This window comes from Lytechinus pictus, unplaced genomic scaffold (genome assembly GCF_037042905.1).
Source record: "Lytechinus pictus isolate F3 Inbred unplaced genomic scaffold, Lp3.0 scaffold_19, whole genome shotgun sequence".
Classification (NCBI taxonomy): domain Eukaryota; kingdom Metazoa; phylum Echinodermata; class Echinoidea; order Temnopleuroida; family Toxopneustidae; genus Lytechinus; species Lytechinus pictus.
In genome coordinates this window covers 5832431-5857712 of record NW_026974140.1, presented here as the reverse complement: position 1 = coordinate 5857712, position 25282 = coordinate 5832431, and the positions used below count along the sequence as shown (strand labels likewise).

At 37.1% G+C, this 25282-nt stretch overlaps 1 protein-coding gene across 1 annotated transcript; it reads right to left on the bottom strand.

Moving 5' to 3' along the window:
- Window positions 1-669: 669 nt before the first annotated feature.
- LOC129260983 (uncharacterized) lies at window positions 670-25282 on the bottom strand. The gene is made up of 13 exons (XM_054899004.2): window positions 24906-25282; window positions 22335-22895; window positions 13176-14120; window positions 12603-12708; window positions 11263-12290; window positions 10482-10587; window positions 8640-9409; window positions 8188-8293; window positions 5936-6708; window positions 5165-5273; window positions 3927-4660; window positions 3508-3616; window positions 670-3143 (listed from the first exon to the last, which is right to left on the bottom strand). Exons 1-13 carry the CDS (start codon window positions 24920-24922, stop codon window positions 2832-2834), a joined length of 5676 nt encoding a protein of 1891 aa, XP_054754979.2. The 5' UTR covers window positions 24923-25282; the 3' UTR covers window positions 670-2831.

Genomic DNA, 25282 nt, shown 5'->3' with positions numbered 1-25282 from the left:
AATTTATCATCAAGTTCTTTTTAAACATTTCGTTATGAAACATTTCCCCCCGCTCAACCCCCTTTCAACCATTATAATGAACATTTCAGTGAGCTTTGTTTTGCTTCATTCTCGCAAACCTTCTTCTATCCTAAACTCCCTATCTCTCTCTCTTCTTCTTCATATTCATCCCTCCGTTTCTCTGTCCCATCCCTCTATCTTCATCCACTTCTTTATTCCTCCCCTCTTACTCTTTCCCCCTTCTATCGACATCCAAATCCCTTTCATATTCTTGTTTCCCCTCTATCACCTTCTTGCCATCCTTTCATGGACGTATGCAGCGAAGGGGGGGGGGGGGCGGTTGACCCCCCATAAATTTGGAAAACTTACACTTTTTACTGAAAAACTTTAACAAAACTCACCAAAATTGTGCACGAAATTCTTCAAGTTCACATTAGGAAAACCATGACAAGCTTGGTCCTTTTGCTCCATCGCTCTCACGTTTCTTAGAAAATTATTTTGCATCTTGGCCCCCGCTGAAAAAAATTGCGTACGGCCATGCATCCTCTACTGTCTCTCTTACCATCTACCCCCTTTATCACCTTCTTCCATCTTTTTTCCCTCTTATAATCCCTGAGAACCCTTCAAATAACTTACACAGTCATGTTTGCAGTAATTTCTTTGTTGTTTATCATTCTTTAACAATTTTAATAACAAATTAGTAAATATAATCAACACTATGTTTGTATCAATGTACACAACATTATTCAAGAAAACACAATTTGTCTTCTCCTATAACTATAAAGAGAATATTAAAATATAAAAATATTTCATGTCTAATTGATTGCACTGACAAGGGGGGGGGGGCAGTGTTATCCAAACAATAATTCAAATTCAGGCACACAATAGCTTTTGGGTGATTAATTAAAAGATAGGATCACTCGATCATCAGTTATAAAAAACATTCAAATTACCCCCCTCCCCCAAAGGGCCCCAATATATTTTTTGTCCTTTTCGTATATTCTATATTCAGGGCAATAATGTGAACATAGAAAATCCTGCTCCTTTAATTAAAGACACTCTGGAAAATAATATATATATATATATAAGAAAAGCAAATAAGATATATTCACATCTTCATTAGATAACCTTGATAAATAAACCTCAAGTTTATTGAGGAATGGAAAAAAGGAGTAATATTTTAAATTTAAATAGAATTCTATTATAATATAATTCACCAAAAAAATGGAAATTATACAGATACAGGAACAAAAATATTTGAAGTCAGAATAGTTTTAACCTGAACAAATGTTAAGACTCACCCCCCCCCCCCAAAAAAAAAAAATAGTAAGAATTAAAAAATACAAAAACAAACATTAACTAGAACTTTTAAAGAAGGCAGTAGACTCAAAATCAACATCAACAATATACTTTTGGATTATAACTTCTCTTGATCTTTTGGAATAAACATGAATTCTGAAATGATTTTTTGTTTCTTTTTACTTCAATTCTGAGCTTATGATTTGATGCACAATAATGATTCAAAACTGTCACATTAAGAACGATACAATGATAATAAATCATTATCATTAAACAGTGGTATTCTATTCTTCACTTTGCCCTTACTGGTAATATGGCAAAAATATGAAAGTCTATCTAACATTCATGCAAAATGTAAAAGTATAATTATGCCCACATATATGAACGCATTTTTTCATCTAAAAAACAACTACATATGTGGTAAGCATAAAATCAACCACCACCCCCATATCTTTAACCCAGACTAGGCTGGGCTATCTTGGTTTTTAAATAATACAGGGGAATGGGGGGGGGAGGGCTCCTAGAATATTAGCCTTGAACAGGGGCGGAAATCTCTCCCAAAAGGTAGGGGGGGGGGGGACAAGGGTCTGGAAAATTTGACAAGCAAAAAAAAGGTTATCACCCAAAATTTAAGGTCATTTCTACGAAAATAAATTTGACAAGCAAAAAAAAGAAGAAAAGGTTATCATCCCAAAAGTATGGTCATCTCGTCCTAACATACATGTTTTATTTCGATTTTGGATGATGTATTTCTTACCATCATAAAAGACCACAAATAGTAGGGGGGACATTTGATATTGTGTCCCCCCTCCTATTTTGAGTAGGGGGGACACGTCCCCCCTGGGATTTCCGCCCATTGCCTTGAATATCGGTACGCATGAGCATGACACTTTTGTCAAAATTCATACGTTGTCTTAGAGCATCCCCCTCCCCGCCTAGATAAGGCTAAGCCTTCCCATATGAGAGAAGAGTCATTGTGATGACCTTCAACCTGGTGCATTAGGAAAATGGATGGAAGTTGGCAGATCTCTGGTGTTATTAATTTGAGTGGGGTCAAGGGTCATCATCCTGACTTGTCTTCTTAATGATGAGGTGACCAAAGGAAATACGAATATTGAGTATCTTTGCAGACCTTTAGTGCTAAAAATAAGAGTGGTCAAAGGTCACCCATTGCTGTCCTCAAGATAAATAGGTCCAGGATTGTGACGTCTTGCTGACGGATCAACTTAATGTTTTATTCATACTCTGGGTCCTGTTTCAGAAATTAACAATCACTGTCAGCCAACCATATTGAATGATTTCAGTAGCTTTTAAATGTTATTGCAAGTTTAATGAAACAGGCCCCATGATCATGATGCCTTGATCTCAAGTGCTATTAGTAGCAGCAGATATGGAACATTGTTCTGTGACTATCATTCATCATCCTCAAAGTTAAAAGGGCAGCACCATTGGCCTCAGGGGTCATCTAGATGACATCAACAGCCACTCGAACCAGTTGACCCACTCCTCGTCTAACTGAATGGTCACAGCTTTCAAGTGTCACCAACATTGGTTGTGTCTGCAGCCATGACATGGTACTCTGTGTCTTCTTCCTTGATAACGATGTCCTTGACCTCAACCATCCGCTCTGAGACATCACCAACATCTTCATCCTCCTCCTCAGGACAACTGCTGGTTATCCAGTCACCTCCACTCAGGTGTAGTCCACTGGAACCTGGCAGTTCTTCAAGTCCGTCGTAAGTCCCAAACTTCCTGTGGGCTCGCTGTTGTACAGCTAGAGCATCTCTGTCCTGCCGCTTACGCTTGTTCTTGAACTTGTGCATCAGTTTCTGTCTCCACACCTCCTGCAGAATGATAAGAGCAGATGTTAAATGCTTATGAAGACACCATCCGATCACATTACAACAAATGATTTATTCTCAAATGTTTCATTCTTGATCTTAATTACTACTACATAACTCAACCTACATGTAAGAGCCAACTATGATTATAAGGAGTAAATGAGGGCAATTCTTAATTGTTTTTTAATCATGGTTTTGGAGAAACTAAAGTAATTGTATCCTTCATTTTCTCTCTTTTGTCACAACCAAAAAAATAATAGTTTTGATATGTAGAACACTTGTGAACATAAAGAAATGCTATTTATGTTATTTTTTTTAAATGTGTATCATAGTGTTTTCTAGTAAGACAGTTGTTTCTTATTCTTACCCAGTTATCAGGATGATTGCCTCCCTTGGGTCCAGCCTGTGTGAGAAGCTTTGGGTGACGATCCAATAATATCTTGGTAAAGAAGGTGTAATCTGATGTAGTGGGGTAACTACAAAAAAAAAGAATAAGACAATTTTCACAAGTTTATGTGATTTTTTTTACTCTATTCTACTTTGAATATACAAAAAAAAAAAAATTGCACCCTTAGCTTCTGAAATTTCCATAATTTCTTTAGATCATCATGTGAGCACACATGATTCTTCTTAAAATCCATTAAAAAAATAAATGTTGATGATCACATGGGGAATGGCACATGAAGATTACTATATTCTTGCTTTGCTTCAAAGGTGAGGCATCTCTTTAACTTTAAAATTGGAAACACTCTTGTCCACTAAAAAAATAATGACAAAGTTTCTTACAAGGTGTATGGCACAATACTGTCATAGACGATGTTCAGCAGAGTAGAAATGTCCTTGGTAGCTAATTGCATACCACACTCGAGTTTCTGAATGATGTGAGAAGGGAACTCTGGGAGTTTATAATCGTACATAAACAATCTTTCCTGTCTTAAAGTTGCAGGACTCTTCCTTTGTGGCAAGTCCTCATCAATTGTAGCCGAGTGAGGAACTCCTTGGAAGGAAGGCAAGGCTGTCTCTGGGAGTCTTGTATCTTGCAATGGTGCCTGTGATAAGCTAGACTCTTGGGTTACATCCTTGATGGGTCTGGTTTGTGAAAATGAAGCACTTGGTCGGTGAATCTGATCATCTTGCGAAACAGGTAGGTTTCTCTCAGGGTTCCCTGAGCCTTGGATGTACACAGACAAAGAACTAGCTTCTGGAATTGTTCTAGAGACTGGTGGAAAACTAAGATCTGTTGTGTCTGCAGCCATGACATGGTATGTGGTGTCTTGCTCTTCAATTACAACATCCTCATCATCATCCATCAAATCAAAGACCTCATCTTCATCATCCTGTTCAAGATTATCACCACCAATCCACTCTCTGCTTTCATTCAAGGTGTCTTCTCTGAAACCTTGGAATTCTTCTAGTTCATCAAATTTCCTATGTGCTCTTTGTTGTACAGCAGGAGCATCTCTGTCCTGGCGCTTCCGCTTATTCTTGAACTTGTGCATCAATTTCTGTCTCCATGCCTCCTACAGAAGAGAAAACAATGATTTCTTTAAATAAGATGCTCTTCAAAACGCCAACACTAAGGGTAAGTCAAGTTGCATTTTGTATTACTGCACCAAAGTTTGAAGACATGTATTTCTCACAAAGGTTGTTTTTTTTCTTTAAGATATCTCTGGGTAAGAGTACAAACCATAACAGCCCTTTCTACCCCTATGGCCTTTATTTTGTAATGGGAAAAAAATTGTGTGCAAAAAAAAAGGTGACTGGTATTACCCAGCCTCTATTCACACACATATGTGAAGTACAATTAAGTCTGTATAAGACAGTCCTAAATAAGTCCTGGTGACTTTTCAGACCAAAACATACAAAACATGTGTTAATCACTTCTCGGTAATTAATTGTGTCTAAGATTTCTGTGATGTCAAGAGATTAGCAGACTCACCTGTACTGAATTGAGCCTTAAATCTTGTTTTTTTTAAACAAATAGGTCTATGATAAATAAGAATATTAATTGACATAGGTCTTACCCAGTTATCTGGACAATTGCCTTGTATGGGGCCACAATTTTGGAGAAGTTCTGGATGCTGTTCCAATAACATCTTGGTAAAGTAGTTGTAGTCTGATTTGGTTGGGTAACTAGGGATGGGATACAAGAAAAGTTCATCTGAAAACACAACTGAATAGATTATATACTCTCCATAATACCATTTCTGTGTAATATTGTATTTTTTCATAAAAAGAAAAAATATCACACTTTTACATAGACACATTCATCTCTGTATATCGTTACATCCTGAAAGTTTGAAAATTTATTTTTCTTGTTGAGAGTAGATATCTGATTGTTTGAGACGATGATTAACAATTTCGTCAAATTGCTTAAAATCAAATCAATAGAGACTTAATACCTTGGTCACATTTGCTCTACGGCGGCCGTACGGCGAGTCGAAAACAGCCGTTTTATTCATTTTTATACAAACCACCTATATGTAGCTCGTACATAAAATGTTAAAACGGCTGTTTTCGACTCGCCGTACGGCCGCCATAGAGCAAATGTGACCAGGGTATAAGAAGAGCAGTGATTATAATGAAGTGTGGATACTTGCTTATTTCATTATTTTCCTTTTAGTTCTGCATGGTTTGACTTAAAGACTGGAGATGAAAACCTATTCTATTCAAATTGGAAAGGCTTTATTGTACCTTATCGCAGTCATAACCAAAATGTGAACAATGAAATTAATTCTAAATGGCCTTGATTTTAAAGACTCAACCAAAAGAAGAGTGAAAGAATGGTTTCTTACTAGGTGTATGGAATGATACTCTCATACATGGTATTGAGGAGGATAGATACGTCTTTGGTAGCTAATGGAACGCCGCGCTCCAGTTTATGAAGGACGCTGAAAGGAAACTCCGGTAATCTATAATCATGGAGTTTCAAGCTTTCTAGTCGTACAGTTGGAGCATGCTTCCTTTGTTCTATTTCTATCTGCATCTCTCTTTGCATTGAGCTTGATGAGAAGGTCTCCTCGGTGCTCTGAAGACCTTCTTGGTAGGAAGGCAAGGTAGTCTGAGGGTGTCTAGACACTTGTATTGATGGTCGTGGGAAGCAAGACTCCAGGATGATTTCATTGACTAGTTTCCCTTGTGACATTGAAGTGCTTGGTTGGTAAATTGGATCATCTTCAGTGCAGCTAGGCAAGTTTCTTCCAGTGCTCCTTGAACTCTGGATGTACGAAGGCAAAGAAACAGACTCTTGGACTGTTCTCTTGACTGATGGACTATCAAGGTTGGTCGTGTCTGCAGCCATAGTGGTGTTTTCTTCTTTAACTACAATGTCCTCCTCATCCTCATCATCATCATCCACCTCAAAGACATCACCCTCATCATCATCCTTTTCAATCCAATCAGAATCTCTGCCTTCGTTCAAGTCTTGTTCACTTGCACCTGGAAGTTCATCAAGTCCATCAATATTCCTATACTTCTTATGGAATCGTTGTTGTACAGCGGGAGCATCTCTGTCCTGGCGCTTGCGCCTGTTCTTGAACTTGTGCATCAATTTCTGTCTCCATGCCTCCTGTTTTATGGAAAAAAATGAATCGTTAATTATCATCCATCTGATGGAGAGGTTTTTAAATCTTAAGGTTTATAGCTCAAATCTTCCTGAAAATTTTGAATGGCAAACCTTGTTTCTTGAAAAGCAAAGTCAACATAAGTCTGCAGAGATCCTCCTATCACACAGACAAACTTATATTTGTAAGATAGATTGTATTTAATTCATGTATATAAATTTGCATACCGGTAACTGTATGAAACCCTTGAAGACTGCCAGTTTTCTATGTTCTATTTATTCTATGTTTTCTATGTTCTATTTATCTCCAGTCAAAGATGCACAAGCTTCCTTATACGCCAAAGAAACAACCAGCCCAACCTGGTTCTTGAAAGAATTCCATGGCATTTGCTCTCGCGACGATTGCTCTGTTATAAATTCTACACACTAATCAAATGACTAACTTCAACTCTGGATTTAATACCACACCCTAACTTAAACCTTACTCTAAACCTAACACAAAACCCAATTGCAACTCTAACCATAATCCTACATCTTAGACGAAACAAGGCCTGGAGCGGTTGTCGCACGAGCAAATGTTGTGTCACCCTAGCAAAATATGGCCCATCTAGCCATGTCTATATCAACTACAGACTGGAACAAAAGGATGTGAGGACCTCATGCAAAAACTGGACTATAATAATGGGGATGAGAACTACTTGTGTCTGGATTAGACAATGAACTACAGACTAAGACTTTGCATAAGCCGCATAATCATCTGACTTGAAGCATTAATGCAGACCAGAATATGCAAAAGATGTCTTGATAACATCTTCCAAGTCGAACAGATTTCTGCGGGCCCAAGAGATTTGACTTTTTACCATTAACAAAGCATAAAGCCAGATTCTGTATTCATCATTAGACAGGATGTGTGTAGTGCCCGGAGGGGGGGGGGGGGGTTGCATTCAGATTTGGAAAGGCCCCAAAATCTAGAACCATACCCTTAACCCTAAATAGACTGGGCTGAATCAGCCCCCCCCCCCCCAGTCTTCTTAGGGTTAAGAACGAAAGTTGCTTATGAAATGAGGGACTTAAGAACGGAAAGACCTGTTTTAAATGGGGATGCTTGGGAACTGGAATTTAACATGAAAGGGGGGGGATGCTTGGGAACTGATGAGGGGTATGGTGTTGTATTGGAAATAGAAACAATAAGAACATCTTAAAGTTTGGAGGGCTACAGAACAAGCAATAAAATTACAGATTTAAAACTGCGTACCTCAGGAACAGGGTAGAATGGGCTGGTCAGAGACAAAGGATGAAAATGATATGCTTGTGAACTGCTGGCAAGCTGTGAAAAGGGGGTCTTAAGGGCAGTACATACCCATATTGCCATTATATGTGAGTCCCCCTCCCACCACCCTCCAGGGTGTAGTGACCAAAGAATAAGTAAACATAATGCTTGTAATTCGAAAAGATACAGATGCTAAGATTGTCATATCTACTCACCCAGCTGTCCGGACAATCTTTCATGGGGCCAGTCTGGGAGAGAAGTTGTGGATAGTGTTCCAATAATATCTTTGTAATATAGTTGTAAGTTGAAGCAGATGGATAACTAAAGAGAAGAAAAAGGCAATTTTTCTGAGAATCTGAAAAATATGTGTAGAGGTTAAAGAAGATGAGAACAATGGTTTCAACGCAATGGATTCACAGGAAAAAATAGTGGTCATAAATCATATACATTTGTAGTGCCACCTTGAATCATTCAATAACTATCCACACTGGCTGATGTAAAGATTAAAAAAAAAAAACTTTATATGTAATGAAAAATTGAATAGACATTGATGTACTTCCTCATATGGTACTCATCAATATTTGAACCAGCAAAGTCTCTTGTGTATTATGAATTCCCAGATTTTAAATAGGTAACAACACACAAAAAAAGAATGGACGTTTCTTACTAGGTGTAAGGCACAATACTGTCGTAGAGGATGTTCAGCAGAGTAGATATGTCTTTGGTAGCTAATTGCATACCACAACTCAGTTTTTGAATGATGTGAAAAGGAAATTCTGGGAGTTTATAATCATGGAGTGTCAAAGATTCTGGTCTGAATGTTGGAGAACTCTGTCTTTGGTGAGTTTCTTTTTGATTATCTCCCCTGCCCAAGTTGGTTGGTAGGCCGCTCCCCTTGACTCCTGGAATATGGGAAACTTCTTGGGAGGAAGGTAAGGTCATTTCTGGAGGTCTTGGATAGACTGATCGCTGCATGGATATAGATTCTTGGGTGACTTCCTTGACTGGATGGTTTTGTAAGAGTAAAGTGTTTGGTGGGTTGGACTGCTGATTCTGTGAGCAGGGCAGGTTTTTATCAGGATTCCTAGTGCTGTTCATAGGCACAGAGAGCGACTCTTGGACTGCTTCATTCATTGGTGTGTCATCATCCTTGGTTGTATCTGCAGCCATTACATGGTATGTAGTGTCTTCTTCTTTGATCACAATGTCTTCATCATCATCCATCACTTCCAGGACATCATCATCATCAGCAGCATCGTCAGAAAAATTACTGGTTACCAGATCTCTGCCATCCGAGTTAAGTCCACTGCTACCTTCATCTAAACTCTCAGGATTCCTAGTTTTCTTACGGGTACGTTCTTGTACAGCTGCAGCATCCCGGTCCTGGCGTTTCCGCTTGTTCTTGAACTTGTACATCAGTTTCTGTCTCCAAGCCTCCTATGGAGTACAAGAAACAATTATATTTGGTGCCCTTCAACTTAAAATTGTTGACACTTCAATTCAATGGAAAGAATAATCAATCAATATTTTATATGGACAGAAATGTAAAAGCAAAAGAAATTGAAGAGTACATCCATATGCAGAATTTTTTTTATCTGTCTTTTATTTTACTGAAATAAAAACAAATGCAGCAACATCACATGACAGGCTACCACTAAAGTGTCATAACGATGTATCACTGACTTTAAGTTTGTACTATGATCTTAAAGGGATGGTCCAGGCTGAAAGTATTTATAGCTTAATGAATAGAGTAGAATTCACTGTTATTGAATTTTTAAGTTAAGCAATATTTTGTGAAAACAGTTGTCATGAATATTCATTAGGTGGGCTGATGATCTCACATCCCCACTTGTTCTTTTGTATTTTATTATATGAAATTAGGTTTATTCAAATTTTTTCCTCCAAGAACTAGAAAATTGGATTGTCAACTGATTTAGTGCATTAGATATTTATTGCTGCTACTTATTTCGTTAGAAGGGAGACATATTATTCACACAAGTATGAAATAATGAAAAATTATGATTTTATGTAATAACATAAGAAAACGGAAAGTGGAGATGTGACATCATCAGCCAACCTAAATAATGAATATTCATGACAACTGTTTTCACAAAATATTGCTAAACTTTAAACTTCAATAACTTTATCATTTGTTATCCGATTTTGATGAAATTTTCGGCATTTTGTTCAGTAAATTCTACTCTATGTATTAAGATATAAATATTTTCAGCCTGGACCATCCCTTTTTTGTGTTTATTATTGTTACCTTTTCACTTTTATGTACGCTTATATATATATATATATATGTATTGGGTGTCCCACTCATCAAGCTTTTGCTTTTAGGAGCACCCTAATCATTTAAACTATACTGTACATTCATGTATATGATTTTGTATATATTTTGGTTTGTACATTGATTTTTTAAATGATTGAATAAAATGAATTGAATTGAATTGAATTTAATAATGAATTTTAAGGTTATAACAATTACAAAGAGATAAATTCTTACAAAATGATCTTCTCCGGCACGCGATGGTCCGGCCTGGCTAAAAAGCTGTGGATACTGATTCAAAAAGATGCTTGTCAAATAGATGTAATCTGCAGCAGTTGGATAACTGAATAAAAGAGATATTAAAAGACTTTCTTGATTACAAATCCAACAGCTACTGACCTTCCTTATGGAAAATAATGATAAATATGCAACAAAAAAAGGCAAAGGGACAAGATTTCCAATAGGAATGTATTGTAAAACTACCATCGAAACAAAAAAAAAGAAAAATAATTTGAAAGAGATTTCCATGTTTAGAAAGATATAAATTAAGATTCTTCACTTTCCATTCAGATTAGTTAGAAGGTCTGCATTCCTGAGAGAAACAAAAATTACATTTTTGGTGGTAATTTTGTTTTCTACACAAGCTAAGTAACAGATGTTAGTACAAAGTTAGTACAAAGTTAGAGAGTGATTTAATGATACTTGTTCATCATTCTTCCATTAACTGGTCCATAAGCACAGGGTTTTTTTTCCAACATAGCCTGGCAATATACCTTGACAACTTCCAACAGAACAGAATAAATTCCAAATTAATAATATGTAACATGAATTGTTTATCTCGTTGCTCTCTCAGGTCTCTTTTAAGGGGGAAAACCAAACAATTTCATATCATAGAATTCAGTTACTTAAAGAAAGTTTGCAGCCAACAGTGGAATTAACAGCCCATTATTATAAATGGATGATTATCTACTTAAAACTTTTGACATATAATTATTCTTTAGTTTAGCTTAATACTTACAATGTGTAGGGAATGACACTTTCATACAGCGTATCCAAAATAATGGATCTATCATGGCTTTCTATAGGTATGCAATTCTTGATTTTTCGATTGATAGTAGAAGTGAATTCTGGCAGTTTGTAACCAAAGAGTGATGGTCTTTCGGGAAAGTAGAAAGTGGGGCTCTGGGCACGTGGACCTTCCGTCAACCTCTGCTCTTGTCCAGTGCTGGAGGGTACATTCTTGTGGGAATGGACAGAAGTGGAATAATCTCTGGAGGAGAGAAGTGCACTGCCACAACTCTTTATAATCTGTCCATACAATGATGAACAACCGGGCAGCATTTCAACTTCCATGGTTGGTTTATTTTGTGAAGATGGCATGGTTGGTTGAAGGCTAGGAACACTGTCTTTAGTGTGGTGTTCAGACATCTGCAAATTACTTCTTGGTAACCTGGAAACTTCATTACACATTGATGAACTAGACTCCTGGAAGGCACCTATGACAGATCTAATTTGGAGGTGTGAAGCGGGCTCCTGGTGAGAGCCATCCTTCTGAGACAAGGGTATGCCTTTATCAGCAATCCCAGAATCCTCCAAGTCTACACAAGAAGACACAGAGTCCATGACACAGGCCATTACAAGATCGTTGTGCGATTGGGCAGGTTTACATTGTTGGGGTGGGTCTAAAGAAGGGTCATTCCTGTCTGGAATCCTCGCAGGCTGATGGTTCAGCGGTTGATTCGGACATTCTGAAGCAACATCTTGTGTGTCACATTGATTAGCCTTTATATCTTTGTCCATGCAAGTTTTTAAAGAGTCTTTCTGGCAAACTCCTGCAAGTTCCTCATCAACCATTGCTTCAGAGACCTCATCATCAGCCCCATCAAGACAACTTATATCCTCATGAGCTGTGTTGGAGTAAGCAGTCAGGTCCTGGTCTAATTCCCCGTCCTTCATGCGCTTATGGTGCCGTACACTGGGAGCATCTCTGTCCTGGCGTTTACGCCTGTTCTTGAACTTGTACATCAATTTCTGTCTCCATGCCTCCTACACGTAAAGGAGAAAGAGATTTTACATGTGGAAACAATGTTTGCTTTGATAAGAAGCACAATTTGTCATGAGTACAGAAAACTTGATTATGATTTCTGTGATTAATACCAATATCCTGGATTTCCCTTGAAATTATCAAATTTAGTAATAATGATTGCAACATCCATATAATCAAAGCAAGAGGCTGTAGAATAGATTTGAAAGGAAAAAACAATAATGTAAATCGTGTTTATATACTTTCTGACAAATATATGGTCGTTCCATAATTAAATAAAATATCCACTATACATGTATATCCACACTTCTTACCCATTGATAATGAAAATCTTGGATGGCGCCAACTTGAGGTAGAAGCTTTGGATACTGCTCCAAGAGCTTTTTTGTCAAGTAAGTATACTCTGACCTGGATGGGTAACTGTAAAGGAGGAAAAGGATTTTGAACATTTCTAAAAACTGAAAGACATAAATTCTTTTGTAACATGAAGGCTGCTACCATCCATTCATGGATGATAAAAATGTGTCTGTTTTTTGTGTATGTGATTGGGGTGGGGCTAATTTCAAATTACATCATTGGTGTGAGATTGACTGAAATTCATATCTTCTGTTAAATTAAAGGCAAAATCATTCTGATACTCGAAGTTTGAACATAGTTTAATAACTGAACCTGTTTGATTCATAAAAAAGGTGTTCTCTGAAACCTAAATGAATCAATCTGCCTAGAACCATAAATGAATCATTATGGATTCATCAAAAGAAAAAGTCAATCATATTTTAATGGCAGTGACACCACTTGGTGAATGACGGGCCATACTACACTCAATCACGTGATGAACTTTCACCCGATCACGACTTGGTTCTTAGTATGTGGAACATAATACTCACTATGTAAATGGAATGACACTCTCAAAGATTGTATCCAGGATAATGGACTTTTCCTTAGGTTCCAGACATACACCACGGTCAAGTCTCTGGATGATCTCAGCAGGAAACGAAGGCAGTTTGTAATCAGTGAGAAACAGATCAATATGATCCTGTAATGGAGGTTGATCACCATCAGGCATCTGCTCCTCATCCTGTCCTCGTTGTCCTGCTTTTGTTAACTCATCTTCAGGGAAAATAGGAGATCGGACATGGTCTTGAGAGTAGGAAATACTTCCTGCAGGATCCTTTGCAAAGTGGGCCTCCTGGGAAACATTCAAATTTGGTTTGTATTCAACATAACTTGGGGTGGTCTTATGAAGTGGATTATGAGAGCACTGCAAGACTTCGTCTCGGATCCTTGCAGTTCTGGACAAATGCATAGAAGATGACTCCTGAACAACTTGGTCTTCAGGTGTCTCACGTGACATGCCTATGCCTGACAGGGACTTCTGGACTACATGATCCTCTTGATCTTCTGCCATGCACATGGCTGTTTGTGGGTTGGTCACAATATCTTGAGTTGCAGGAAATGTTATTTCTTGAGTTGGTAAGTTATGCATACATGGTGTAGGAGAAGACTGCTGTATTGTCTCCGCAACTAGTCTGTTGCCATGCTCTGCAGAAGTGTTTTGGTGAGGCATATTGTCAGGTGAAGGAATGATAGCTGTCCTTACTAAACCCTGCAGGTATCGCCCTGGTACAGATTTATTCAGAGCTTCTTCAACTGGCTGGTCTTCCTGATGCAATGATGGTGTTTGGGTGGCCGTATCTTCTAGGGACGGGGTTGAAGTTTCCTCAGGCAGTCTTGAAGGAAAAAAGGACTGCTGGATGTGATCGAGGACTGATCTATCTTGGGAAAGCGAAGTGACTGGTGAACAATGTTGACAGCCTCCCATGGCAATATTACTGAAAAGAAAACATCAACCATAATTGGATCATCAAAGACCAATCAAACTTGTCGAAAGTGGAATAAGATTTAATCAAACTCTATAAATTGACACATGAATTACGAATATTCTTCACTATGTTTCTATGCTATCATAGAACCTTGGCGTAACAGCAGTAGATCTTATTCCTAGATCCCCTATCAATTGGCCTACATTAGATCCATGTATAAGAAGTGTTGGAATATTGGGTATTACTCAATATATACACAAAACATTCACATTTTATAAGGATTTTTTCCTTCATCCAAGTTAATACCATTACACTAGCTTTCCTTCGTTCATTTTTGAAGATTACAGGATTACTGGAAATTAGATAAACTGAGCTTAGTAACCACTATTGAATGGTCATATACTAGTAAATGATAAAGTCATTGAAGATGAAATAGGATTATAAAAATGTTGATCTAAACCAAAGAAACTTTTAAAAAACAAACTGAGGAGAAAAAAAACCCTCTAAACTTTCAGACCAACTCAATCACCAATAGACTAAGCCTACAAGAAATTGTTCAAGGCACAGAAGGGAAGGGTTTCATGAAAGGACTTGTCAGATATTTTATCCGACAAGTCCTGTTTTATCTTACACTTAATACATATATAGTAAAAGTGCTTAAGACCAAAGTCTGACCAATCAAAATTGTGGACAGTTTTTATATCTCACTTATCAGACAAGAAAGGTTGGTGAAATGTTCCCCTGATAATCATTTTTTTTCCTTCACACCCATCCAACCTTAAAAAAGTCCATGCTAAAGAACTGTAATTTTAAAACTTCTTATTAGCAAGTATTTTCTTTTGGGGATATTGTGAGTAATTTGCTTTTAAGCAGGAAAAACTACCCAGTATTATTGTTTTTGGAGGTCTGAACACACCTCAAGTTACCTTTGCTTTAAACGCCTGGTTTTACTTTATTTTATAGGGTTATATATCAACAATATAAGAATTGAGAATTAAATCCCTTATGAATTCTCCAAATGATGCTTGAAATATGGCAAACTGTTAATTGTCCTAGATACACTGTCTCAGGACATTATCCTCTTACTCCTATTCTTGGCATTGTTTTTCTTTTACTTATATTTTTCTCTCATATTTCATTTTGTTCTCCACCGCATCGTCTTTTTTTCCCCTCTTCTCTTCAATATTCCTCAAACCCTCCTCTCCTCTTTCTCCATCTCTTTTTCTATCCCATCTCTCCATTAGTCAATCCTGCCATCATCTCTTTTAGACATTTCCTAAATATCTTTATAATATTTAATAATGATTAATGTTGAAGAAGTATCCATATTCTTCTTGTCAGTTGATGTGTTTATGAACTCATATACTTGAGCCCTTTGGCACAAAGTTTGATCCTAGGGCTACATCAAAAAACGTAGAGGGCAGCAATATCAAGGCTACCCTCTATGTTCGTTGGGCTGTGTTCTTCCGAAATTACTATGTTCATTATAAGAAATTCATAATACAAATCAACTCACAAATCAATCACAACGCATTGTCTTCCAAAGAAATGTCACTTTTGAAAATACACAATGAATGTAATAATATTAAAAAAACAAAACAAATTTGTACATTGAAAGTAAAATGATATATGGAGATTTTATTCCAGGCCACCATCATTTCTTCTTCTTTTTTTCCGTTCAGTCAGATATGCACCATGCAGCACACATTTTTCACCACGAATGAGAGCATTAAGAAAACAAATAATGCATCGTAATTCGTATGCAATACTGTCATGAAAATATACTGTACACATAACAGACATCAAAAAAATAATTTGAACAGAGACAACGCATCAAATTTGAATACAATGAAGAAGAAAATTATCAAGGATATGTTAAGATACCAAGCTGCCAATTTTTGAAATATAATGGAATTGAAAATCAACAATTCCATTGCTGTTAGAAATTTCTCATGTAGATTTCTCATCATATTCTAAGAAAAGCAAGAAGACTTAAATAAGATACAATTACAACCACTTGATTGATAATAGATACAACTTGAATGGATTTTTTTCCCTGGGAACATAGTTAGGTTGTCATCCATACCAATAGATCGTTGTTAGACTGGATTAGACTATTTTGGCATTAAGTCTACAAATATTTGAAAGGACATAGGAGGCCATGGCTTTGAGTGACCTTGGATTAATTAGAGCCCTGACGATACTTTCTAAGACTTAAATGTATGTGTAAAATTTCAATATCATTTCCATCAGCATTCAGCAGACTGTTCTAACAAGATAAATTTAGATTTTGACAAAGAACTAGCTTAAAAACAAGCAGTAATCCAAGTCATTATCCATTACCAGGACAAATTGCAATATATTCATCTTTAACCCTAATTCTCCCGGGGGGGGGGGGCATAATGGCCCCCCCTCGACAATTTTCGCGATATATCTGCTGCGCAAAATTTTTTGACCTCGCCGCTCACTGACTTTTTACTTTCAAGTCTTGCACAAATTTTGAGACCAAATTTGCGATGCCCGGGTACGCGGTTACGACATTACCCAACATTATGTAAGTGCATGTCAGACCCAAAATTGCTCATAAACGTAATTTCATGTACAAATCCAATGCAAATTGTGTATTTAGCCAAAATTCATAAATGTATCATTATTTCTACTTTTACTGATTAAACTTAATTAATTTTGCCTTGTAAATGATCAGAATTAAGTCTGGAATGATTTCCATTGAAAAAACAATAAAAAACAAAAAGTAAAAAAACAAAGAAATACATAAGTAATTAGAAAAACAATAAAATACATCAGAAATCCGTCTTGGTACCAGAATTTTTTTCATTCACAATTGTTAGGAATGCTATAAAGAATATTTTCACCAAAAAATAGCATTCTAGGAGATTATTTAGTGAATCAGAGCAAAAAGTATGATTTCATGAATAAATTAGCATAATTAATTCATATAAAATAAAAATGTATGAATTCAGTGAAATTTACCAATGCAACTGCGTAGATTACGTCATTCTCTACCATCATGCAAATTTTTGTTGTGATCGCGCAATCCGCGGCTGAGATCTTAAGGGGGGGCCATAATGGCCCCCCCCCCCCCCCAGGGAATGACAAGAATAAAAATACCCCGGGAGATTTAGGGTTAAGATTGGCAATGATATAACAACGAAGTAAAGGAGCAGGTTTGTGCATAATTCTCTACATGTAGATATACATGCATTATATGAATCTCTAATGGATGTTGAATGTGAAATCTGTAGTGTGCTTGAATATTAATTTGTACCCCGGGGGGGGGGGGGGGGGGGCACTCAGTATATAATGCATAGTGGGTATGTGCTGCGGAGGGGACCCCCATTTTTACACTCAAATTTCCGTTCCGAGGCATAGCATTTTTGTCTTATTGAGAAAAAGAACAAAAAAAAGCCGCTCCAGAGCATAGCATTTTCTTCTTCTCGAGAAAAAAGAAAGAAAAAATCCGCTCCAGGGCTTCGCATATTTTCCGTTACGCCGTTCCGGTCGCAATTTTGGTGAAAAGCGGCCGCAGCTCGCTGTCCGACCATCGCCTCTGCGCTAGCGCGCCCGTCAGTCGTGCCGCCGGGCTAGCTGCAAGTACGTTCCATAGGGATGCATACGCACTCGCACGCAGGCGACCCGTTCCAAGGACCCCCGTTTTCACAAACATTTGTAGTTCCGAGGACCCTCCTTTTTACAATGAGCCCGCTCCAAGGCCCCCGTTTTTTGTCTCGCCACGGCACACCCCTACCACTTTTTTGGTCGAGTGCCCCCCCCCCCCCGGGATTTGTACCAATTACAAAATCACTTGTTTAAACAAAAGAAATATGGTTAATATATTTTACTACCGTCTTCTTCGGATCGTACAACATAACTGTCTTGTGTTGACCCCTGACCCTGTTTATGTTCATAATTTTTGTCAATATTTAATCTGCACACATTAAAAATCAATAATCATGTAATTCAATAAACTAATCTTTATGTACATTTCAGTAATTGGAAGCTGATACCTTTTAACATGAAATTGGTAATCACAGATGACAGCAAGTATCCTAACAAAAGTTACACGTATATCAGACAATAAATTAGGCATACATAAAAAAAAAAATCAATACCAGGCGGCCAATTTTTTTTAATAAAATGGAATTGAAAAATCAACAATTTCATTGCTAAAATCAGGAGTTTCTCATTAAAAATCAATAATCATGTAATTAAATAAATTAATTTTTATGTATTTCAATAATTGGAAGCTGATACCTTTCAGCATGGAATTGCTACATAAAGTACACATGACAAAAACTAAAACCTTTATTAAGATTTGGTGTTCACGCCGCCGCGGCCGTCAGAAAAGCGGCGCCTATATCTCACTCTGCTATGCAGGTGAGACAAAAATCAAAGTGATTTCATCACTTGAAGTCATTGAATAGGGAGATTGGTCAGATTTCATGATGGCAGTTCATTTGTACTTAAAACATTCAAAATTAAGATCTAAATTTCAGGTAAAAGATTAAATACCCTTAAACATAACAGCGCCTCTATTTATTACATCATCAATATTTCACTCATCTTTCTATTTAATCTTATCAGTTCTTCATTCAATTTACTACCAACTATCATCATCATGCTATTCATCAGAAATGTCAGCTTCAATCGCAACATTGATTCCTCTTTACAGATGCTTTAATCCTGTATATCCATCAGTATTCATTTCTTCCTTCTCTCTCTCTTCCTTTCTTTACTATGTATGAGTTTTCAATCATCATCGTAATAGTCATCATAATCTTCAGCTTCAATCTTAACTTGGACTTCTCTCAAGTTGTAACGCTGTGATCCACTCCTATCAGGAGCATTCTCCTCTTCATTCTCTCCTTCCGCTGAGTTCTCTTCCGCTCCATCTTCCTCCGTCAGCCCACGCGCCCTTTTTGATCTCTTGTTATTCCTGTTGCTTCCATGCCCATGCTTTTCACCCCTCTCTGAAGTATGATCTTTAACAGATAGGAATGATGGAAAAGAAAATTCTCAAAACAGCCAGTCCTCATAAATTGATTAAAAAAAAAACTTTGTGTGCACTCTTTCATATACCCAATTCTCATCTATGTCCTTAAAGTAGTTAAGTGGAAACCTGTTTAACATGAAGTGGGGAAGCTCAAAGCAGTTTTGGAAGCGATCTTAAGTAGACTTCTAAACCAGTTTGGAAAACTACCTTGCGATGTAGTTTTCTTAGTTTTCAAGACTGCTTTACCTTGTTAAACTAGTTTTAGCATTATTCAGGACACAGCCATTCTTTTGGATGCGATCTTTGAGAGTGAGTGCATGTTGGGCGCGCTTCTCAGTACACAGTGTTTTAATGCCAGCTCTGCGGTTTGAGAAGTTCCAGGTTTTTATTTTGGAAATAATGGGTATCGGCAAAAAGTATTTAAATTGGTTTGTGATGACAGCTTCATACAGAAGCCAGGATGAAGGATACATACACTTATAGTGTGTATATACACTTGTACATATGTTTCAATTAAAATTATTTCCACCCGTATTTAAGTGCAATTTTTTAAAACAGTATTACAAAGATCAAGTTTACCAGAGCTTGACCATATCTGACATATTCTGGTCTTGACTTTGGTCTTGACTCATGCCTTTTCTCTATCACTGCTCTAGAAAAAACAAACACAATCTCTACATGCATAGGTTTCTATAGGTTTTTATTAATTTCCAAATTACGAACTAAACATTTATATTCAGACCTATTTTCCTACTACTATCATGGATCAAAGTTGGGTGGTTCATGTCCGTTTTGTCCATATCAAAGATTGAATGTCAAAGCCATGTCTATTTATACATGTAGCCGTACAGCATTACATGTACTTTTTATTCCTTGGGTTCATTTTAATTTATTTCTTAATAAAATATACAATTACTTTTTATATAGTTTTTCTTCCTGTTTTCATTTTTTTTAATTGTAAAATGGGAAGGGGGTGCTTAACATACCTTGGGGAATCCAGTCATCGTCGTCTCCTTTTGGCTGAGCTCCTTGCTCTGTGTTTACCATGAAAATAATGTACAAGAATGGATGATTATTCATAATATTCATGTTTAAAGGAATGTTTTCTAAAGGTACAAAATCAAGTAAAATATGAACGAGCAATTAACAAAAATAACAATAATGCAAGATTCTTATTCAAAAGATGTCGGTTACATCATCTACAACAAATTACCACCTATCATTATCATCGAGGCATCACTTAAAACAAAAAACAAAATCATACAACATAATGATGAAGATACAAGATAATAATGAATGTCAAGTGAGCAAATAATGAATGATAAAGTAAAAAAAAGCTAGGATTAATATTAAATTGATATTCTCAAATAAATTATTATTGCATTAATCCAGCATTTAATAGTTTCTAACACACACCTGTTTAATATACATGTTTCCCGGTAGACCTAGATCTAGACCAATTTGATAGAGTAAAGTTAGACCAATAAATCAGATAAAATCAAGTTGTATAACAATACTACTGATGTTTGGAAAAGTCCAAAATTACAGCATTTCTTTTAAATGAATAGCTTAGGACAAGAGTACGGTATATAACATAAACACAAGGGAAAAATATTCACACAAACCTTGTCTATGGTGTTTGGGAAGAGCAATTTCGGTTTCATTCCCTTGCTTGTCGACATCCCTGGACACTGAATCTGCACTGTAATTATCATCATCGCTGACCCGATCATCATCATCTTGATCATCTAACATCGTTGAACTATCTCCATCTCCTTTATCATCGACTAGGTCCGGTAGTTCATAAGATAGCTTGGGTCCGTATAATGCATGTATTTCAGAATACCACATTGGAAAAGCAATCTGGTCCTCTCCTACTCCATTTGAAAGCTGCTTCCTGATCTTGCGGTATTCGTTTTTCACACGGTTCATCTTGTCCCGGACGCGGTCCCAGGGCCGTGGGGGGAATCCGCAGTCTGCGAGTTTGACAGCGATGCGTTTGTATAGGGCTTTGTTACGGTTTTTGTTATTTATGTCACTCAACACCGACTGTATCTCGTTGCTGCACCAAATACCAATTAATGCCTTGCATTCGACAACGCTCCAAGTAGCACCACGATAGAACCCAGTCCTTGTAGATTGAGAAGTGAAATAATATAAAAAGGAACATTAGTGATTGCTGAAAATATTCATCAAGAAAGAAGTATTCATTTGGGATTAATATTAAACTTTTCAAATTTTATTGGCCACAAAAAAAAAAATTGGGTCGAAGTTATACAGAACGTTATAAAATAATGCAATAAAAATGGCTTAGTGGCACTTGGCTATAAAAGTTTCCAGAAAATATTAATAATTTGGGGTATGTCACCCATAGTCTCAGAAAATTTGTTTCACAACAAAACCAAGTATCTGAAAGAAGGAATTTGAAATACTGATAGTAGCAAAGTTTTGATGAAATCTTCAGTCTTAAATCAATGTCCCTTTTTACTTTCACTCCCCAAAACATACACACATACACACACACACACATTAAGGTGGAAATCAAGGACTTTTTCCGAAAAGTATTTTCCTACATAACCAAAGACTTTTGGGTCAGTAGGAATCTGATCAACAAAGATCATATGCAATTTTACTATTCAACTGAGTCTACTATAAAAGACATTGTTGGTATCCCTGTATAATTGTAAATCGATGATTTCTACACTACTAAAATTATGCAAAGGAAAATAGGTCCATAAACGGAGTCCCAGGTTGGCTGTGCGTCCATGTTTTGAATATGAATACAATGTAACAAGGATTTCTCCGCTACTTTATTTCTGGATTTGGTGATTAGTTTACAATTAACAGATTTAAATTTCTTTCTCTCTCATTGGAATTTGAGGAGGAAAAGGGTAAGGTGGAGTACAAGAGGCAGGCCTTGTCAAGATTTTAAAACACTCAGATGAAATACCCACATATCTGACATACACAAACTATTCTTCCCACTTGAAGCAATCCTGCCAGGCAATTATTTAGCTGCAATGCACACCAATATACACACTCCAAAATAAGAGGTAGAGTTTTTGGGTGGGGTCATCGACATCATCCACAAATCTTACAGTGGCCAATCCACATTGCAAGAGTGAAGTTGAACATTATCATTTTACTCGACCACACTTGCCAGTCTCTACTTGCATGCAAATCAAATTGTAAATTTAAGATGAGATCCTTACCTCCCGTCATTGCTACTTCTTCCCACGTCTACAGTCCCACTCTGAGTCAAAGATGACGTCCTTCCTGTGGTCTGTGATTCTATAGGTTGTTCAGTTCCAAACTGTCTTTGACCAACAGACATCGTCCTCTGAGGCAGCACAACGGACTGCGGAGAGGACACAGGATGTGAGAGTTGTTGCAACTTGATAGACGATGGGGGTGAAGTAACTGCTTGAGGAACTTCCAAAGTCGTCAATGCAAATGCTGGATAGGATGGCCGAACTTGAACTGTTGGTGGCCCTACCTTACAGTTTGCAACCATCACGGTTGCTTGATTGGACGACGCACTTTTGGCTTCTTTGTTGACCTCCACCTTGATCCTGCTGTTGGTGGGTGTTGGGTCACCCTCGTCAAGGTCAACCCAGTCTTCAAACCCCTTGTCCCAGATCTGAAGAATGACATTCTGGAGATTGAATAGTTCTCTGGCTTTTTGTTTCAATGTCTCTACCTTCACATTCTCTAGCTCCTCACTCACCGAGAGCTCAACTTTCTTTTTCCGATCACCAAATATCAAAAGATATCTGAAAAGAAAGAGTGAACAAATCAATGATATATATCACATTACCTCAAGTTCTCAAACATTAACAAGAAAATTACAACACATAATTTTTAACACTATTAAAACAATATTTTTGACATGATCCTTTGTAAGCTTGTCAGTTGCTTGCCAGTATAGCAACAAGTAGTGTATAAACCTAAATTAAATTCCAAGTAAATATCAATGGGTTCTTTGCTTAGTACCCAAGAGAAAAATATTTATCATATCAATTTCTAAAATAGTTGCAGAACCTGTTTGAGGGGTTAAGGCCTATAATGTTGTACTGTCTTTATATCTACCACTCCCTCTCTGCTCTCATATAGTGTATAACCAATACCCATCACATCCTTATCATCATCATCAAGACCATCATCACCATGATCATCCTCATCATCACCAACATCACCATCATAACCATCATTACCACCACAACCATCATCATCATCATCATCATCATCTGCATCATCATCATTTCATCATTCATTATCATCATAATCATGATCATTGCAATTATCACCATATATAATTAAGCATATAGGCCTAACATCATCTATCTTAATTCTGAGTCATATTTAATTATCATCAAATCAACATCAGTATTATATTCATAACATGTGTCATTGCAATCATATGTACTACAATAAACTGCCACTGGAAAACTACTAAATCTACACTCCCATTACAACACTTCATGCAGTATGTTACATATACCCTTTACACAGGATTTTCTTAGCCCCGGACTATCGCTAACCCCATACTATCTTTAACCCCGTATAGACAGGAATAACAGTCGTTTCTGGGGATTTATTCAACAATTTCTGACATTTTACTGTAATCCCCATTTACCGACGGTAGGGTGTACGTGTGGGCTCGCATGTGTTCTTATTCCCTCCCTTTTGTCAATTCACAGTCCAAAGTTTGATGTAATTTTACACATCGAATTTACAATCTAAGGATGTATAAACAACAAACTTTTAAAACTTGATATTCCAATATTTAAATACTTTAAACGATATAGATGAAAAAGGCATGAAAATTATACTTTACCGATGTTTAATTGGGTTGAACACGATAAAAATGGTCAAAATGGCAGCCAAACTATAAAATATTTACAAACGAACGGAGAGGCCGTCAACAATCACGAATGTGATATCGATATTGCTTTCGATATTATACGATCTGCTCCATATGCGAACGAAACCGAAGATAAACGATACTAGTTATACTAGTACTAGTACTATAGTTATAATCGCGATATATCGATTCGAGACATTAAGTTAATACGATAATGACGTCATTCAAGATGGCAACTTGCAAGAAAGCTTTTGGTCTAAACCCCGTATTACTTTTTTTTTTCCTTTTCACACATGCCAAATTGTTATTGCTAACCCCGGATAAGGAATGCTTGCTTTTCACACACGAAACTCACTAACCCCGGACTAGTGGTAGCTCATGAATATTCACGAGCGCACTGAGGGGTCATTCGGGTAATATCCAAAATCGCGCGCGCTTTAAATACATTTGTCGATCATTCGTAGTACAAGTACTTCACTCGGAATTGTTTACCGGCTATACGATAGACCTAATTACGTTATTTGCTTGATTCTCATCGCCGTGTTCGCTGTTCATAAATATTGATTATGCTTACCTCTGATTGGACAACAGGGTCGGCTCTGTTGCGGGGCATGAATGGGAGCGCTTAGCCCACTTTCGTTTCACACTAGCGATCTTAACCCCGTACTATCGCTCTTAGCACCGCAATTGCTGGGATAACCCTGCTTTTTTGCAGGGCCAAATAATCCTGTACTAATGGTGGGGTTAGCCCACTTTGCAAAAATGCTGTGTAAAAAGAAAGTGGGCTAAGCTTATTTAACCCCGTACTATAAGTGGGGCTAAATGGCAATTTAGCCCCACCTATAGTACGGGGTTAAGGAAATTTAAGCGTGTGTAAAAAGGGTAATAGAGTAAAAAGCAACTACGGTAGTTTACTCACCGTAGTAGATGAGTCATGTTGTTCAGTCATACATACAGCTCTCAATTTAGCTCGATCTCACCACTATCTCTGTCTCTTCTTCAACTTTATATTTATAATTTGAAGTAACCTTGTTGAAGTGAACATCAACTTGTCTGCAAAGTTAACCAAAAATTAACAATGATATCGATTAGTCAAACAATCATGTTTAGGAGAGAATTAGGCAAAATCTATTGAATTTTAGGCCTCAGTTAGTTCAGAGTCACTTTGAAACACCTCCATTATTACAAATGACTAATACAGTTTACTAGCCTAGTACACTGACTATGCACAATTGTATTGTATACACAGCTCGCTAGCGCACTAGGTGATTCATCATGCATATTGGGAATAAACAC